The sequence below is a fragment of the Zalophus californianus genome, chromosome 4 (assembly GCF_009762305.2).
Source record: "Zalophus californianus isolate mZalCal1 chromosome 4, mZalCal1.pri.v2, whole genome shotgun sequence".
NCBI lineage: Eukaryota > Metazoa > Chordata > Mammalia > Carnivora > Otariidae > Zalophus > Zalophus californianus.
The window spans coordinates 92,689,010-92,707,889 of record NC_045598.1 but is presented as its reverse complement, the minus strand read 5'-3'; the positions used below and the strand labels follow the sequence as shown (position 1 = coordinate 92,707,889).

Genomic DNA, 18,880 nt, shown 5'->3' with positions numbered 1-18,880 from the left:
TGGGAAGGTGCCCTGCAGGCTGCATGGGATGGGCAGGCCAGGGGACATCCTTGGGGGGACAGAGGCATCACAGGCTAATCCTGTAGCAGCCACTGCCCCACCTCACTCAACCCAGACTTGGTCTGGAGTTTGGGGATAGTGAGAAGTTTGGCAGGGGTTGGGGGGAGGCAAATTTGGGTAAAAGAGGGCAGGTTAAGAAGTAACCTGAGAACCCAGGGATAAGCTTTTTTTGCAGGGGGACGGAGGCAGGGAGGCAAGGTTTATCCTGGAACTAAGAGTTTAGGCAGGTTATGTCACAGGGACAGGGCACAAAAGACAAAAAAGGGATGAGGAGCTGGGCAGGAGCACCTGCTCACGAGACTCCTGTTCTCAGCCACTACTGGCCCTCAACCATCCTCGGTCATTTCTGACTCCCTTTTTGCAGGCAAGGAATCCCCAGCTCTGCTGCCCAGCTTCTGCCACAGCTTGGGGCCTGCTGACAGAATTTCAGCCTTCCCCTACCGGAGAGAAGAGGCTACTTCCTTGAACCCTCCAAATCCTTCAGAGCATACTTCAGAGGGACACATATTCCCTACCTACCCCTACCCCCATCCCCACCTCCTGGTCACCCTCTGGCTCTGCCTCAAGAGGCCTGCAGAGCTGGGTCGGCCCCTCCTGGGCCCCTGGACCCACCCCACCCCACCCCCGCGTGCAGGACGGAGGAGATAGGGCCTGTGCTAGGCTCTCCAAAGACCTCACGGCAGCAGCTCATTCTTGCCCTGACTCCTGAATGTTGTTGGCATCTCTCGGGATTACTCACTTGGGAAACCTTAGCTGTGTTTCAGGGAGGTCTAGGGAAAGTGTGGCACTGACCCTGGGGGGCCAGGCCTCAAGGTCGCAGCAGGAACCAGGGGGAGAAGTGGTAATCAAGTGGAGGGCAAAGGCAGGGGCCCCTGATCTGGTATCCCCTTACCTTCTAGGGCTTGTCTTCCCTGTGGGTATCTGGGGTGGGGGGCGCTGGGCTCTGTGTACCGCTGGGGGATGCCTGAGGCCTTTCTAATCCAGGGACCGGGAGGTCAGGGTACCTATCTTAAAAGTGGGGACACGTCCAAGACAGAGGAGATGGTGGCCAAGGCCTCAGGGAAGGAGGGGACCTCAACTTTTGTGGGGGACACTGGGGAGACTCAGCTCCCTGGGGGCTCTCCACCTGCCCGGCCTGGGGAGCCATACCTTTCCGGACACTACCATCAGCACAGGCATAGTCCCCGGCGCTGAGCAGGAAGCAGGCAGCTGCCTTCTTGGTTTTGTCCCGGGGGCCAGAGCGTCGCAGGGCCCGGCGCTCCTCAGGGGTGGGGGCAGAGGCCAGGGGCTGGGTGAGGCCAGCTCCCTCCTCGTCTGACAGCACCGCATTGGCATCACCGTTCTGCTTGGAGTCTAAAGGGGGCAGACAGAAAGGAGGCTGTGTGAGGGGCTGCCCAGGCCTTCCTCCTGGGCTTGCCTGGGGTGTCAGATCCCGGACCTAGAGTGTCACTTCCCCAACCCAAGGGGGCCTGGCCTCTCCCTGGGAGAGCCAGGGGACAGGGGGCACCTGCTTCCCTCTCAGCCTTGGCCTAGCATCTTTCCTGGGACACGGAGCCGCAGATACCCTAAGCAGGGGTTCCTGAAATCTGCCTGCTGCAGGCTGCCCCAGGGGATTAGCCCGAGGCTGGTGGCACACTCTGCTTCCTCCTTGGGTCTGGCTCAGGCTGACACTTGGATGAGTTTGCATTCCCTCAGAGAACGCCTGGTTTGGTGGGATGAGGGCTGGCACCATCAGGGTTAAACCAAGAAAGTGGCTTCCACAGCCATCTCCCTGGGCCCCCTGAGTCACTCTTGTTCACTGGGCATCTAAGGCATTGTCAAGTGCCTGAAGGATTCGGAGCCCTCTGCTCGGGGCTCAGCTGTCTGGGGAAGACCCTATACCGAAGAGGCTCCAACACAGCTCCCACTGCTGTGGGCTCTGAGCCCCAACCCCCCGGCCTCCGTCAGGTGGCAGTGCAGAGGGGCCCTCGGCTCTGGAGGGGCCCGCTCGGTCTGAAGGCAGGGCCTCAGGATGCCCTGACCATGGCCAAGCAGTTAAGAGTCAGGCTGAGGCATAGCTGATGGGGCCCTGGTAAGTGTGCAACGAGGAGCTGGACAGGCAGGAGCTTGTCCATTCTGATACTAGGTTTCCCTCTGAACTCTGAATGGGTCTCAGGGTACAGCTCAAATTTCCTGGGGCACTGGCTGGGAGATTTACATTCAGGGATCAGGGAAGGGGGTACCACTACGATGGGGGAGAAGGGGGGAGACTGAAGGGTGCTGTTCCATCAAGGTCTCTCGAAGACCCCGGCCCCCAAGTGACCCCAGGGAGTGAGTAGCCCCAGCATATACAATGGGCACCCACCAACAGGCCAGGTGAGTGTCTCGAGTCAGGCACCCCACCCTGGAGGACGAAGTCCCACTTTGCCCCCAGAGCTTGGCCAGAAGCTGCTATCCTTGTCTCCTGGCCCACCCCAGCTCCCAGATGGCCTGGCATCCAAGGGCTCCCCAGACTAGGAATCCCAGACCTTCCTCGGGAGCCCACCCCATACCTAACCCTTAGGTTCCTGCTCTCCAACCTAACTCCAAGTTGCTGTGGGTTAAGCTGATTTCCTTTCCCATCTCTTGACTCAGGTGGAAGCAAACTTTGCAGGGGTGGCCTTTCCCATCCTTGCAGAACAGGATCCAGGCCCTCAGCCCCTCCCCCTTCCAGGATGCAGGTGCCATTTCTTCCACACTTCCTTTGCCCCTGCCCGATTCTGTCTGGGCTATTCGCTCTTGGTTCCCTCCCCTCCCATGTTAAACCCTGAGCCCAGGACTCAATCTAGACTTGTGCTGAACAGAAGGCAGCCTCCCACTGCTGTTACGTTATCACATTTATTAGGCCAAGAGACATCAGACTCCAGTGTTTGGAAAGAAATGATTCATGCATTGAGGCACCTTGGAAGAACAGCTGCTGGGCTCTCTAGCTAATAACGACAGTGCCTGATGCTTGTAAAGTGGTTTTTACTTCTCAGAGTCCTCTCATATCTGTCATTTGTTTGGGTCTCATCAACGTCTTGGGAAAAGGAGATCATTCCCATTTACCAGGTGAGGATCAGAGAGGGTAAGTGACTCGTCTCAGGTCACACAGCACAGTGGCCAAGGTGGTACTGGAATTTACGGACCCGTGCACTGTCCATCACTGACTAAATTGGGTGGGACACTCACTCCACAAACCCTGATGTTCAGAAAACGACTGGAACACCAGAAGATAGAGATTGGGCCTCAATACTTTGCACCCTTAAAGGCACATCTTATACTCAGGGAAGCCCGTAGTAAAGCACAACCCCAAATTCCAAGGGCTGAGGCTCATCTGGGGACTCCCTGGGCCACTGGAGGAGAGGTGGCTTTCCTTCCCAACCCCCAGTCTCACCTGCCCGTTTCCTTTCAACCATACCCTCTTCTGGGGCAGGGGGGCTGGTATCACTGTAGGTGCTGTCCCGGGGCGAGGTCTCTTCAGACTTGCAGTAAAGGGGTGACTCAAGCTGGGGCGGCCGGGGCACGTGCTTCTTTCTTTTCTTAGGCAGCTTCTGCTTGGCCATGGCCAGGGAGTAGTACATGCCAAAGTTGTTGACGATGACCGGCACGGGCATGGCGATGGTGAGCACGCCAGCCAGCGCACACAGCGCCCCCACCAGCATGCCGGACCAGGTCTTGGGGTACATGTCCCCGTAGCCCAGCGTCGTCATGGTGACCACCGCCCACCAGAAGCCGATGGGGATGTTCTTGAAGTCGGTGTGGTCATTGCCCCGCGGGTCGGAGGGCCTGGCGCCAATGCGCTCAGCATAGTAGATCATGGTGGCGAAGATGAGCACCCCCAGGGCCAGGAAGATGATGAGCAGCAGGAACTCGTTGGTGCTGGCGCGAAGGGTGTGGCCCAGCACGCGCAGCCCCACGAAGTGGCGCGTGAGCTTGAAGATGCGCAGGATGCGCACGAAGCGCACCACGCGCAGGAAGCCCAGCACGTCTCGGGCCGCCTTGGAGGACAGGCCGCTCAGGCCCACCTCCAGGTAGAAGGGCAGGATGGCCACGAAGTCGATGATGTTGAGCAGGTTCTTGACGAAGTCCAGCGTGTCGGGGCAGCACACGATGCGCACCAGGAACTCCAGCGTAAACCACAGCACGCACACACCCTCAATGTAGGTCAGGATGGGCTCTGTCTCCACCTCCCGCCGGAAGTGCACGCTGGTGGTGTTCCCCACCCGGTGGATCTCTGTCACGTTGCGGTCAATGTTGAAGGCCTCATGGGTCTCCAGGCAGAAGGTGGTGATGGAGACCAGGATGAAGAAGAGAGAGGCGAAGGCCACCACCTGCAGGCGGGGAGGAGAGTGGGGCAGCTATCAGGGCAGGCTGGGTGCCCTCCTGTGGGTGGGGGGTGGGGCAGGGGCCACCGGGCAGTTGTTAGGTGGCGAGAGGCAGGATTAAGGTACGCAGTCAGGGGCTGGAGCTCCCTCCTCAGAGGGCCTTTATCCATCTGCTTGGGTGTTTTAAGGCAGTATTCCCCAGTCTTCGTCCCCGTGCAGAGAAGATAGACAGAGAACGACAGCTGCCTGCCCCCCGCCCCTCCTGCCTAGCTCCGTGCCCCTGCAGTCCTGCCAGGCCTCAAAGCTTCCCAAACTGTATATAAATCATCTGGGAATCTTGTAAAATATGATTCTCATTCAGGAGGTCGAAGGCAGCGCCCGTGATTCTGCATTTCTAACAAACTCTCCCGTGAGGCTGCTGGTCCACAGATTACACTTGGAGTAACTAGGCTTTAAGACAGTGGTCCTCAAAGTGAGGCCCTGGCCCAGTAGCAGCATCGCTTGGGAACTAGTTAGAAACGCAGATTCTCAGGCCCTGAGTAAACCTACTGAATGAGAAATACTGGCGGAGGGGCCCATAATCTGTTTTAAGAAACCTTCCAGGTAATTCCGAGGCACGCTAAGTTTTGAGGTCTGCTGCATTTTAGGGGTATGCCCAGAGACAGGGGGCTGGAGGGAATGACCCTGGGCCTCTTTCTGCCAGCTGAGTCTTTAAGCTCCAGCCATGACCCACTCCCCCTCCTCAAGCCCCACATCCCAGCCCCTCTCCCCCACCTCTCAGTTTAGAATGTCCCAGCCAACTGCCCAGACGATGAGAAGCATCTGAAAGAAGACAGCATGCTCCGTGGCAGGAGACAGGGGGAGTCTGCTCAGAATAACCACCCCTTCCCTTCCCGTCAACTGACATTTCCTGGGACCTGAGCTCCAACAAAAAATAAACTGCACCCAGGGGAGATCGGGTGTGGCAGCGGCTGGTCCAGACAGCTGCTGGGATCTCAGCTAGAATGATGACAGCAGTGCGCGGCAGAGGTTTAAGTGTCCAATCATTATGAATGGAGAGGAAATGCATGTGTGATAACACCAATTATGGAGCCTTCATCTGTTATTCACCACTGTCAGGGTACCTGTTGCTGAGGTCTACGCCCCCTGCTGCTGCCCGTCCTGCAAAGCGTGGGGATCGGCTTCCTCCCGAGCAGAGGGCTGCGCTTCAAACAGGTGCATGAGGAAGGACTGTGGGCCCATGACCACTTGGCAACCCCCACGCCTGACCCACCCTGATTTCCACCTGACCATGGCGTTGCCTCCTGTCTAATGGTGCCTCTGGGAGATGCCCTGCTCCCTGAGGGTCTGCGCTGGGAGGGAGAGAAGGCACGCCTTGCTATTACTACTGCCGAACACCAATGGAGAATACAAGGGGAGCTGGGAAAATGAAGAAGCAGCATCTCCGGGGCTTCTGAAGCAGGACCGGGTCTGAGGAGAGAACTTGGGAACGGACATCCATTAGCTGTCTGTTCTGTCCTGGCACAGCTGGGCACTTAGTACATGTTACCGCCTTCGGTCCTCCCTGTGAGCCTGTGAGGTAAGCCCCATCATCTCGCTTTACGGACAGGGAACTGAGAGTCGGAGAGGTTCTGTGCTTGCCTGAGGTCACACAGCCTGGAAGGGGTGGAAAGCAGACTTGAACTCAGCATGGTTTAACTTCAGAGGCTGCACCTTCTCTTTACACCACACAAGTCTTCACCAGCCCCCAGGCAGGATCAATTCACAGACCCAGGAAAGTCTTCTCTGAACCGTCAGCACTGCCCCCACCAGCTCTCTGGTGACTGCTATTTCACCCTGAGGGATGTGTACCTTTGGCTTAAGACAGGCACCCATCATACACTAAGACATCTTATTTATACTTGAACATGGATGGGTCGATCAGATAGAGTGAGGAAGGAGAAGGGAGGTGGCAGGCCATGGATCACACTTTCCCTCCTTGAACAGCTTTGCCTGGAGCTTCTCCTCCTGTCTGGGGCTTTCCTGCGAAGGTAAATTTCAAGTTCCTTTTCTGACCTCATTTTACTTCCCTGAGAAATGGGCTAGCAAGGCAATACAGGCTGATGTGGAACTTAGGCAAATGGCTCCAGCCTGTGGGCTCTCCGTGGTCATCCAGAGATGAACTGGTGGAGGGACCTGTCCCCTGGCTGCGGAGATGCTGGAAACCCAGAGTCTTGGCACGGCCACCCCGATCCCCAGAAGCAGAGGGGGTTGTGGTCAGGGGTGGGGACAGCACATCCTGGCTCTGCCAGGAAGCATGGGAAGCAGGAGCTCACTCTCTCCGAGGAAAAGTTAGCCAGGAGAGTTGGCCCGCCTGGGAGCCGAGCGTGAAGTTAATTAGTGATTTGGAAAAACAAGTTCAGGAAGAGCTGCCAAGGGGCTGAGCAGAGGGCGGGGGGTTGGGGGGAGCGCCGTGTGCCCAGCTCCTTCCAAGCTCCTTCCTCCTCCCACGTTAGGGGACAACCCCTGAATTCCCGACGTGTTCACTCACTTTCGATGTGCTTTTTAAAACACGGAACTGTCGTGTCTATTTACTCATACCGCTCACCTCCGCCCTCCCGGAAAATGGGGCAGGGAAAGGGTAGCCACCCACGGGTGCCCATTTCTCAGGGGCGGCAGATGCACAAGAGGGCAAATGACTGGCTCAGGATCAAACTGAGGCCAGGTCTCCTGCCTCTCCACTCAGAGTTCTTTCCACTTGGCCCTCTAACCAAACAAATGGGGACAGTCCACTCCTCCTTGGTGACCCCTTCGTGTGACCTCTCCAGGGTTGGCAGCTGGTGGCAGGCAGGCCCCAGAAAGCCCTCCCGCCCCGTGGAGACAGACAGACCTGAGGCTGAGCTGTGACAGATGCAGGCATCTGGGCTCTGGCACGCTGCCACACGTGGGTCCCGAGGTTACAGGTCCCCCTTCGGGGCCCCAGTTATTCCTTTTCTCCCCGAAGTTATTCCCAAACTGAGTTATATCGTAAGTGGTGGTCCTAGGCAAGCGGGATCAAGGCACTTCACCAGGTCTTCCCCTCTGGTGGTAGGGACACTGCTTCTTTCCTCCCACTCTTTTGATTGAGGGCTTCTGAGGACAATAAAGGGCCAAGGAAGGAGGTGGTGACTGCAAAATCACCCCATGTAGGCATCAAGGCCTGGAGCTGGAGCCTCCGGAGCAGCCCTTGCAAGGCTCTCCGCTATAGCCGGCGGGGTGCCCGCGCCTCCTTCCCATCGGCCCCTGCCGAGCAGAGAGCGAGCGCAAAGAGCTAAGGAGCCCTGGGGTCCGACGGCCTAGGTCCCTCACCCTGGCCCGGGCCCTCACTAGGTAAATGGCGTGCTTCGTACCTGTCCCTCGCTACAATCTGGAGCCAGAAAAATCACAAAGTCCTTGCTTTTTAGAAGCAAAGCGTCCTGGAAGCTCATCCTTTTCTGCCGTTTTACAACCCAAGAAACTGAGGCTGGGGGAGGAGTGACTTGCTCTGGTTCCTTCCCATGGCGGAAGTGGTCAGTTCTTTCCACGGCCTGAGGACACAGGGCATAGGTTTGGCCGGAAGGCAAAACTGCCCAAGCAGAAAACTGCTTGTATGAACGGGTCTGGCCAGCAGGTACTCTCTCCCTGCTGGAAGGCTGCAGGAGGGTCCCACTACCCTGGACAGGAGGTTCCTAGCCTCTGTGCAGGAAAGCACTGCTCCTTCAAGCTTCCTGCTGCACGTATCCTCTTGGGGGGGCCCACCGGTCCGGAGACCCAGGTGTTTAAGCTGGTGGGGCCAGCCCTGTCATGGGCCTCCTTCACCGAGCTCATCCTGAGATAGTCGGTGGTGGAAATCTAAAGTCCACACTTCTGGGTCCAAGGTGGGCTCTGCTACTGACAGCCTGAGAGACCTTAGGCAAAGTTCTTAACCTCTCTGAGCCTTCGCATCTTTGCCCATAAAATGGAAATTGAGTGCCTACTACGTGCCAGACACTGTTCTGGGTGCTGGGGAACAGCAGGAAACAAAACAAACACCCCTGCCCCTTAGGCCTTACATTCTCGTAGAAGGAAACTGTCAACAGGTAAGTAAAATATATTGTATGTCATATGCTGTAAGTGTTAGAAAAACAAAGAGTAAAGGGAGTAAGGGGTATGAGGGCGAGGGAAGTATTTCAAATCGGGTGATGAGGCAAGGCCTCAGCCAAGGTGACATCTAAGCAGAGACCTGAAGGAGTGAGGGAGTGAGTTATGTGAAGATCCAGGAAAGCTCAAGAGGCAGAGGGAGCAGGCAGTGCAAAGGCCCTGAGGCTACAGTGTGCTTGATGTGTTGAAGGGATGAGAACAGTGCCCACCGGATGGGGTTGTTTTGAGGATTAAAAGAAACGATATATTTGTAAGACTCAGCACAGAGCCTAGAGTGTCTCAGGAATCTGGCACAGGCTGGGTCGGGGGGGGTAGGGGGGAGGTGACAGACACCAGTCATTGGGAACTGAATATAATCAGCGGGGGCAGGGGAGGGGAGCCCAAGGAGAAAGGGCCAAGGAGACAGATGGACAGATAAACATAAGAAGACTCATGCCCAAAACCTATATTAAGGATGAAGTGTAGGAGAAGAGAAATTTGAGAACACAGCCAAAGACACTTGCAGAGGAAGATCTGTGGGGATGAGATGAGGAGCTGAGGTTTTTGGGGAAGTGAGATCCTAGTGCCCGGGCAGTGCTGTAAAGGGAGTAGGCAGCCCTGGGGGCTCAGAGGCAGGAAAGGGGAGAGAGCCTGCCACGCAAGGCATCTCTCGGCTGTGCCTGGGCTCCTGAATGAGGGCCTGCACTATGAGGCCCAGGACCAGCCTAGAGACCCCTGCTCCTCTTCTTTCGCGGGCTCCCCTAGGAGCAGACCCTGGCCCTGGGACCTCTCATCCCATTCCAGAGGCCAGAGCCGGCCTTTACCCATGCCCACCTCCTGCCTTTCCCTATGCCCACCTCCTGCCAAAGGCAGCACGTGGGGCTTCTAGGGGCCTCTGGGGGGCCTAGAGCTAAGGAGTCTGGCCCCAGAAGAAACTCGGTCCAGCCCAGATCACTGGCCAAGAACTTATCCAGCCAAATGCAATTCCTGGCTAGTGCCTATCCATGTTCTACGCTGTCCTATCTCTGCCCAGCCTGGTCCCCTGGCCAGGAAATTCACCCCTTCCCTAACTCTGCATGGTTAAGCACTGCCCACATTGAAAACTCATTTATTTATATATTTATTTATAGCCTGCCTCCTTCTAAAAATTATTTAAGGGAGCTAAGTCATTATCCTGCAGGGCCTATCCAGCTTAACTTCTGTTTCCTCGTGGAAGCTTCCCTGCCTGCCAACCTTCTCCCCCGCCTTGCCTCACCTCACGTAGGGCTGGAATTTATCGCTTTTTCCTCACACCTCCTATTGGACTTTATTTTTTAAGACTCCTGTGGCACCTCTCATGATCTTTCCTGTATTATTATTACCATTCCTTGTCACATAATTTCCCTCAGCTGCTACCTACTCCACCTGACCTAGCTCTCTTCAGGAACAGGGACCATGTCTGACTCATCTTTATATTTATAGGGCCCAGCTTGGTGTCTGGCATGTAGTAAGTACTCAATAAATGTTTTCTGAATGACTGGAGCCAAGGTGATGGCCTGCTTCTTCTCCTGGTCCTGGGGAGCCTGTCACAAGGAGACATGGCCAGCCCCACTAACTGGGGCCAGAGGGGACAGGTATGCCCAGCAATACCTCCAGGCACATGGGCTCTCAGACTCCTGTGGCTTTCCAGGGTGGGCCAAGGCCACTGCCCGATGGAGCCCCCTGCCAGGGTCTGCGTCACCATCACCCAGCCTGAAAAAATACCCTAGCAGAGAGCTGGGCCAGAGGTGGTGGTAAGGCTGGCTGCCCAGGAACAAGGATGCTATGAGCGCCCTGGTGCCCAGCATGCCAAGCCAGCACTGTCCATGGGTGGACGCCAGGGGCCTGGGGACTCCCTGTTCCCAAGGCCCAACTGCCTGGCTGTGTTCCTGCCTGTTCTTCCCCCATCTCCCCAAAATAGCCCAAGTTTATTTTAGCCCCTCCCCCACTTTATACCCCACCCCAAATGGTGACAAACAGAAACACCTCATCATCCGGAGGCAAGATGTTCAGAGGCAAATGTTGGTCTGTTCAGAACAAAAAAGAAAATCACAAAACAAACCCAGGAGGAGATTGGGAGGCTGCCTCAGGGCAATTCAGGGAGAGAGGGGCAGACTTGGCCTGACACCCCTCCAGCTCCTGGGAAGGTGCATGCTGGCACTCCCTTCCTGGGGGGCTGGGGAAGACAGGGCACCCTGCCTCCCAGGCTTGGCTTCCTGGCTCTCCCTAGCCCCACGGGCTTGGGACCCAAGGGTCCTGCCCACCGCTGGGCTAGTCCCAGGCAAGGCCCAGGCCAGAGAAGCTGGGGCCCTCCAGGGGCGATGAGCAGGAATAGAGCTCTGCATTTCTTTCAGAGAAGGCCTCCGTTTCATTCCGCTGCCTGGGCCAGGGGACACCTAGTCTCCTCTCGTATTAAGTCCGCTTTCTTTTTGTTAAAGTCCCACAGTGAGGAAAAAATAGAGAGCAAGCTCAGAGGCGAGCAATTCCAAGGAGTGAGGGGATGGGAGCTTTAGTCTGGAGGGATAAGTCAGGGGACGGATGGGAGGAGAGCAGAAGGCCCCCTCTGGGGCCCCCGGAAGTCAGAAGCCTTCTGCAGATATGGTACAAACACAGACGTGGGTTCACAGATCTGGGTTTGGAGCCTAGTTCCACCGCCAGCTGTGTGACCTTGGGCAAGCCCCTCCGGGCCTCAGTTTCCTTCACTGAAGACTGAAGTGAATGATCCCTGCCTCACACGGGCCAGATGAGATCCTAGAGCAAAGCACTGGTGAGAGCACCTGACAGCCAGTGGGTGCTTAACCCAGGTGAAAACCCAGCTCCAGCTGCCTCCTTGGGGCACCAGGGATCCTTGGGTCACATCCTCTCCTCAGAAGGGAAACATTATGGGAAAACTAACCCAGGTATGGATTTAGCCAAAGGAGAACGACTATCCTTCTCAATAGCGCTGATAACTGAGCTGAAGCCAGTCTCACCCCTGGGTCGTCAAGGGGTTGGGGGTGAGAGAGAGGAGTGTCCCGGGATCCCGTTCATCAGGCCTCCTGTCTGCCCTCAGGAAAAGAGGAGGGCTTATTTTACCGCTCTCAATACTGCCCAAACCCCCGCTGGTCCCCCCTCAGTCTGGGAAGCCGCCTGGCTGCGGCTGAGCCCGGGACGATGGGCACTGGGCAGGTGCGGACAGGACCAGCCTGCCCGTCGTGCCTACTCCCAGGTCAGGCCACAGAAACGGAACCACAGCAGTGGCCGCCATGGGCCCGGCCACGGTGAGGGGAGCAGGGGTGAGCACCCGGGCCCGCCTAGAGCCTGCCCCATTGGGAGTGGCTCTGCAGACCAGGCCAGTGGCTAGGCAACAGGCTCCACCATCAGCTCAGTTCACTTTCCGTTTGTATCTGCTTTGCTCCTGTCATAACGCACTCCTCAGATGACCAGCTGCTGTGTGCAGAGAGACGCCTGGGGCGGAGCGGAACTCCTCTGCCCTTCTGGCCTTCAGTGAAAGCCCCAAGGCCGTGGCCGAGGCTGCAGGCCCCCGAGTAGGGGAGGTACGCACACTGACCCAGGGGCTGGTGCTGGAGGGGCCGTGGTACTGGCCTGGGGAAAACAGGGTAAGTAGGGAGGCCACAGCCCCAGAACGCCTACACCTCAGGCCAGGAGGGGTAACAGAGCCAACATCCCTGCGGATGTCCCCATCTGCCCCTGGGTTTTCTGATGTCACCCACAGGAGGTACAGAACCTCAGAACACCTTCCAGGCCAGAATAAGAAACAAGGCACCTCTCCATCTCAAGAACAGCCGCGTTCGGTGGAAAGAACATGTTGCAATCGGAGGAGCAGGGCTTGGACTCACCAGCATGCCACTTTCTGGCTGGGTCATACCAGTCAAGATCTTTACCCTCTCACGGCCCCAATCCATTAAACGGGGAGGATAGCTCCACTCTGAGTTTACTGGGAGGACTAGAGCTTAATGCAAAGTACAGTTAATAGCAGTTATTAATTTGTTTTAGATGATGTATTCCCACCCGCCTGTCCCAGGAACCGCTGAACCGAAGGGCTGGCCTCTGCCTTGTACTCCTTAGCAGGAGGCAAGTCCTCTTTTGGGACAAGTGCCATTAAGCTCCATACAGCTGTTCACATCAGTATTCACAACCAGAAAGTTGAAAACTAGGGAAGGCGTCCTGCTCTGTTGTTACTTAACTGTGTTTGACAACATTTAACACCTCTGAATCCTGGTTTCTTCGTTGCTTCAATACGAAGAATTAATCCTGCCTGGTCCTCAACTGGAATGGCTGATATCAAAAGGGCAAATATCTTGGGCTCCTGGAGGAACTGAAAGGGCCAGCTAGGCTCTGAGCTTACTCAGAGAGCCCCTCCCCCCCCCCCCCCCCCCCCGGGCTGATCCACCCTGTGGTTTGTCGAGCAGAACATAAACTCATTGATGGCACAGTCCCTTGGAATCCAAAAGAGAAGAACCAGAGAAGGTGAAAAGTCCCCCAGAGACCCCAGAATGCTCAGAAATAGGACCTAGCTCTCCTGACCACCTCATCTCATTCCTGCCTCCCTACCGGCTCCTCCTCTCACCCCCAACTTGGAAAGAACATGAACTATCCACACTTATCACTCTCCCCTAGTGCACATAGCCTTGAGCTGACACGAGCAGGGTCAGTGAAGCGCATGAGAAGTCCCCAGAACCCACAGCAGACCCATGCCAGGGCATGACCTGGCCCTCACCTTCTGAGCTGATCTCAGGACTGTAGGAGAAGAAACAAAGGCAGCTGGCCCCTGACTTCAACTCTCAGTCCTGAAAAAGGTCTCTGCCCTCCGCGGGCTGCCCTGGGGATGCCTGCAGGCCCAGCCTGGTAGGCCTCGACCCCGGAGACTTCTGTTCCTCAGGCAGGAGCTGCATCTGCCCTGGTCTGGTGTTGACCTACAGCCCCATTTCGGTCTCCCCTCCTCCCCTGGGCGGGAAGTAGAACTTTCCTTCCATGACTAGGTGGAGGCCCAGCCCAGGAGATGCTGGGGAGGGTGACAGAGCTCTGAGACTCATTAACACAACAACTTGGGAGGCCAGAGATGAGGACCAGCTTCCACAGCAAGAGGCAGTCTCCAGACCCAATACATATTGCTCTTTCCTGTCTCCGACAGACCCCAGCCAGGCTTCAGGCTACCAAGGGGGAAGCCAGACACCAGCCCCCAGGGTTCTCTCTTTTTTTTTTTTTTAAGAATTTTTAAAGCTGTCCAAGCATGTCTCCGCTCCTCTACCCCCTTTCACCTAAAGGGGTTGGGAGAAACTGGATCGACTTGGGGAGGGAATGGCGGGAAGGGACCCAGACCTTGCCTAGATCAACCTATGCCAACCCCCTCTCCCCCCATATACCCGCTTCAAGCAGTAACCTGAACCGGGGCTTTCTGGGAAGCCAATCGGTGCCGCAGCAGGAAGAAAAGAAGTGGCAACAAATCTGGGATCATCACAGGCTGGCCACTGACCACGGGAGCCTGCAGCGCCCAGAACATTAGGCCCTTCCTGTCGAACTGAAGCCAGGCTATCCCAGGTGACCAGGAAGCCTTAGGGGCATGGCCTGGGGCAGACATCTTGACTTATCTCCCTGAAAGAAGGGTTCTCCGGAAACCTGGATGAGAGGCCTGGGTTCTGGTCCCAGCTCTGTCTGCCATGGGCTGAAGCTGGTGTCTCCTCTACAAAACTCACACTTCACAGCACAGGGAGCTGCCCCGAGCATTCAGAGGAGGTGGCATGCATGGAAGGAGCTGATACAGCGCCTGCCACAGAGTAGGCGCTTAACACACCCAGTTTTCTTCCCCCAAACCCTGCCTGCCTCCAGCAGGAGGCCTAATTCCAGCTCTCCAGGACGCTGGCCCTGCAGAGGAGGGGGGGGGGGGTGTCAATGAAGAGAGAAGGCCTGCGCATAAAGAAGGGGGTGGAAGAGCTCAGCTAAGGGTACCCCACTCCCTCCCTCGGAGGGGATGCGGCAAAGCAGGCAGCTGGGATGAGGTCCAAGTAGTAAGTCAAGTGTGTGCAATCTCCTGATGAGGCGTGCAGGAGAGAGGGTGTGTGTGTGGTGGGGGGGGGGGCGGGTTGTGAGTCCCCTGGGGGCCAGGGAAGCCGGAGGGAATTGGGAGGGAATTGGGAGGGAGGCAGAGGCAAGGTAAATCAGTGTCTGCCCGCTCCCGCCGGCCCCTATGCCCACCGCCACGGGTCCCCTTGCACACCCGAGAGGAGACCCAGGCTCCTGCCACTCACCCTGGCCGCCCGGGAGGAGTAGGGATCCTCGAAGAGCGCCCACATGCGGGGCTGCCAGCCACGGCAGCCCCCGGACCCGGCGCCGGGGCCCGCACCTCCCTCGTGGGGCCCCAGGCGCTGCAGGGCCAGCTCCCGTTCATCGTCGCCGGCCTCGTCGCCCGTCCCCGCGCCACCGCCGCCTCCGTCCGGGCTCTCGAAGATATCTAGCGCCTCTTCGGCGTCGCGGTGCTGGCGGTAGGTCATCCAGCAGCAGGGCTCCACATCGGTCTCATCGATGCCCCAGAAGGTGAGCTCCTCCTCGAAGAGCGGCCCGCACACGTCGGCGGGGCAGTGCAGCTTGCCCGTGCGGTAGTAGTTGAGCACGTAAGCAAAGACGCCCGGGTGCCGGTCGAAGAAGAACTCGCAGCTCCCGCCGCCGCTGCTGCCGCTGCTGCCCGCACCGCCGCCATCGGACTCGGGCCGGCCCCCGCCGTCGGGATCGGCCAGCCAGGCGAGGCGGGTGCCCGGTAGGGTGCGCAGGGTGCTGCGGTAAGTCTCATGTCGCGTGCCGCCCACGTTGATGATAATCTTCTCCGACGCCTCGCCCTTGGCCATCTCCTCCTTCAGACATGTTTTGGACGGAGGCTTGTTCCCCGACTTGCGCCCACGGTAGGAGGAGACACACACCGAGCTGATCATAAGAAGCGCTGCGGGGCTTCGGCTTGGGGCGGCCGCTGCCCTCCAAACACCCTTCCCGAGGAGGCAGCGTCAGACGGGGGGGGAGGAGGAGGAGGCGAGGAGGAGGCAGGAGGCGGCGGCGGCCCCCTCTGCGGCTTGGCCCTGCCCCTGCCTCTCCCCCCCGGGGCGCGGAGCAGGAGGAGTTGGGTTTCTCGGGTGCACAGGTGGTTGGGGTTTGGGCAGGCAGCTCCGGCGAGGGAGGCAAGGAGGGAAAAGGCGAGCCGAGGACCCAGGCGAGGGACCCGGGGAGGCAGGGGCAAACACACACCTCCCCGGCTAGGACTGGACACTCAGACGCTCGGGCTCTGGACACGCCCCCCCCGTCACCCCCAAAAGGCGAGTTAGCGCACAGTCCAGGCGCACTGCGAGGGTCCGGGGCGCGCACGCGCGCTCACACTCACGCGGGCCACCCTCCGGCTCTCCCAGACCGAGCCGAGTCCCGGGAGCGGCCGGCTTCCCCGCGGCGGCGGCGGCGGCAGCGCAGCAGCAACAAGTCCTTGGAGCGGCTGCGGGGGCCGGGCCGACGCTCTCACGGCAGCCGGAGCTCCGCGGGCCCGGGGTGCTTGCGGTCAGCACGCGGCGGCGGCGGCGGCATGTGGCCTCTTCCCCCCATTCATAAATCCAGCGCAGGGCACGGAAGGCGGGCGGGGCTGAGCGGAGCGCGGCGTTCAGGCGGGCGGGGGCTGCGCAGGGCGAGGCGGCCGCAGGAAAACAAGCGCGCCCGCAGGAGCGAGCCTCCGGTCCTGCGTCCGCCGCTCGGCAGCGGCTGGGAGCGGCGCTGGGCTGGCGCTGCGCAGCGGGGGCCGTGCTGGGGCGGGGTGGGGGGGGGGCTCAGACGGGGCGTCCTGCGCAGCGCCGAGCCTGGGGGGCGGAGCCGCTCCGGGGCGCGGGGTTCTAGGCTCCGGCGGCCGCGCGGCCAAGGACACCTGCAGGCTTCCCAGGCTGCGCCGATCGGGAGCTTCAGCGCAGCGCCCCGGCGCCGGGCTCCTGTGATCTGGCGGCGCTGGGAGCCACGCCATCCGCGCTTCTGCCCATCTCCGGGCGGGGAGCCGGCCTTGGCTCGCGGCAGGAGGCGGGCGAAAGGTGGCCTAAGAAAAGGGGAGCCTTGGCGCCGGTGGGCTGGGCCTCAGGGGGCTCTCGATCTCCCTCCGGCGATGGTAGCGGATGCCACTCTCTGGTGGCGCCTTTTCCTCCCGGCCCCGCCTCGCCCGGGCGCGCCCTCCGCGGGGTGGGGTGGGCGGGGCGCGGCGCGGGGCCGATCGGGCTCGCTGCAGGGCCCCGGCGGCAGAGCTCAGCCTTCCTCCGCTGAGCCGAGCCGAGCCGAGCCGAACCGAGGCGCGTAACCCCCTCGCCGCCAGCGCCCAGCCTGGCGCGCCGCGGCTGCGCGCCTCCGCCACCGTCCCCCCCACCCCCCGCCGCCCCCTTCGGCCCGGCTCCCCGCCTTCCCCGAGCCCGCAGCTCCTCCCACTGCAGCCCCGGTGACACCGAAGCGCTCGCGACCCCTGACCTCTAACCCCCGCCCGCTCCTTCTGGCTGCTCTGGTCGCCCCCTCCCCACTGTTGTTGCGGTTGCATTGCGGCGGACTGGAGGACGGGGAAGAAAGGGAGTGGAGAGACGGTGTCGCGAGGAGGAGGCTGCCCCCTCCTGTCCCAGACACCGTGTTGGGACTTCCTAACCACCCCGCCCCCATCTTGCGCCTCCGAGGCCCAACTAGGCCCAAGATGCCTGTGGTCTCCGTACCGTCTCTTGTCACCGTCACCGAAGCCCCCGCGGTGGAATGGGGGGACCTGGGGGCCTTGCGCAGAGAATTGGCTCCTGGTCTGGGCGGAGGAAAACCTGAGCTCTGGCACCTATGGGGATGGAGTGCGTGGTCCTGAAAGATCATTAGGTTAAAGCCGTGGCTCCTCGTTGCCCTGGAAGCACGTAGGACCTGCCTGCGTCCTGCCTTGCGACCCCTTTCTGGTTCTGTGTTGTTTTACTCATTGCAGTTTGTCTCCTCTCCCCTCTCTGACCGTGAGGGCTTCCAGACCGCATTGCTCTTTCATCTTGATAGCTCCCACAGTGCCTGCCTCTGAGAACCTGTTTGCTAAGTGAGTGAGAAGCTGCCATACCCAAAACATTAGGCTCCAGCCCGATCTTAACTGGCCTCATCCCAAGAGCAATGTCCAGATTCATTTTTTTTATTTGCTTTTGAGTCCAGAGCCTCTTCTACATCTTTAAGTTAAACCTCTCTCTCTGTTTTTTTTTTTTTTTTTTTTTACAGCTTGAGGCAGCCTCCATGTCCATCCGGATGACATAAGGAGGATTTTAAGGCAGAAATGCAAGGCGATGGACACCTGGTCTGGACACCTGTGCACCATCCAACTTCCAGATCAGGCAGTACCTGGCTAATCTGGGAAAACAAGACAAGGGCCCGGTTGTGCTCCGAGGAAAAGTTAAAAGCTCAATGCAAATGCGAAGGATTGTCAGCAAAAGTCTCATTAATGAGGTCAGAAAACCAAAGGGACCGTGGTCTTTGATGATCCGTACTAATATGCAGAGAAGGTGGGTACCATCTTGGACTGCAGCCAGAAACACACATTTGTTGACACCTCTTTTGTGTCCAGTCCCTAATGTCTGCATTTCAGAGTTCGGCTGGCTTTGAGTTTGCTGCAGCAAAGAAGAAATATCCCAAGTGTGACTGGGAAGAGAAGATTCAGAAGCTAGAGTGAGAGAGGAAGAGCCATAGCAAGGATTTTGACTGTGATGAATGGCTTTAACATGCTATCTGGGTGTGTCCTGGCAGACTCCCTTGGGGTCTCCCCCACTTTGCATTTTTCAGGCTGGCTGAACTCAGTCATTCTAAGAAGAGGGAGAAATTGATGGGAGTGGGGTGGGAGGAATGGAAAAAAAAAATCCTAGCATCCCATAGCTAAGTCATTTGTTCCTCCAGTAAATATTTCTTGAGTACCTACTGTGTGCCATAAGCTGTTCAGGCACTGGAAATCAATGAATAAAACAGCCCTCCCCTCTCCACCTCCCCCCCGCCTCCCCCAGATCCCAGCAAATCTCTGCCCTCTTGGTGCTTCCCTTCTGCAGTGTTTGTGGATGGTGATAAGCATGTGGGGAGATGGGTGGAGGGAGAAAGCTACAAGGCAAATAGAAGGCCTGGGCAGGGGTGGGGGGATCAAAAAGCTGGGTTTGGGTAGGGGAACCCAGGAAGAACCAGGGAAAACAGAAGGCCCAGCCTGGGAGAGGCAGTGAGTCAAAGTGCAGGAGATGGGACGGTCCGTGATTCAGTGCACTGACCGGCTCCTGAAGATGGGAGCTCAGCCTCAGGACAGAAGCCCCAGAGAAGTCCTCACCACTTGCTGAAGGTTTTATCCTAGAGCTCTGAGCTAACCTGTCACCTGGCCT

The 18,880-nt window shown here is 58.4% G+C and overlaps 1 protein-coding gene across 7 annotated transcripts in view; it reads right to left on the bottom strand.

Annotated features, from left to right (window-relative positions):
- The window catches only part of KCNC4 (potassium voltage-gated channel subfamily C member 4), a 42,227-nt gene extending 25,556 nt beyond the window's left edge, over positions 1-16,671 (bottom strand). For 2 of the 7 annotated variants that reach the window (XM_027575843.2, XM_027575886.2), the window contains exons 1-3: positions 14,768-16,258; positions 3,455-4,391; positions 1,210-1,413 (exon numbers count right to left, since the gene is read on the bottom strand). In XM_027575843.2, coding sequence (XP_027431644.1) covers positions 1,210-1,413; positions 3,455-4,391; positions 14,768-15,445 — 1,819 coding nt within the window. In that variant the 5' untranslated portion in view covers positions 15,446-16,258. Of the gene's footprint in view, positions 1-1,209; positions 1,414-3,454; positions 4,392-14,767 lie in introns of all 7 variants that reach the window. The other 5 variants (XM_027575835.2, XM_027575851.2, XM_027575870.2 and 2 more) reach the window with 5 other exon arrangements.
- Positions 16,672-18,880: the final 2,209 nt, after the last annotated feature.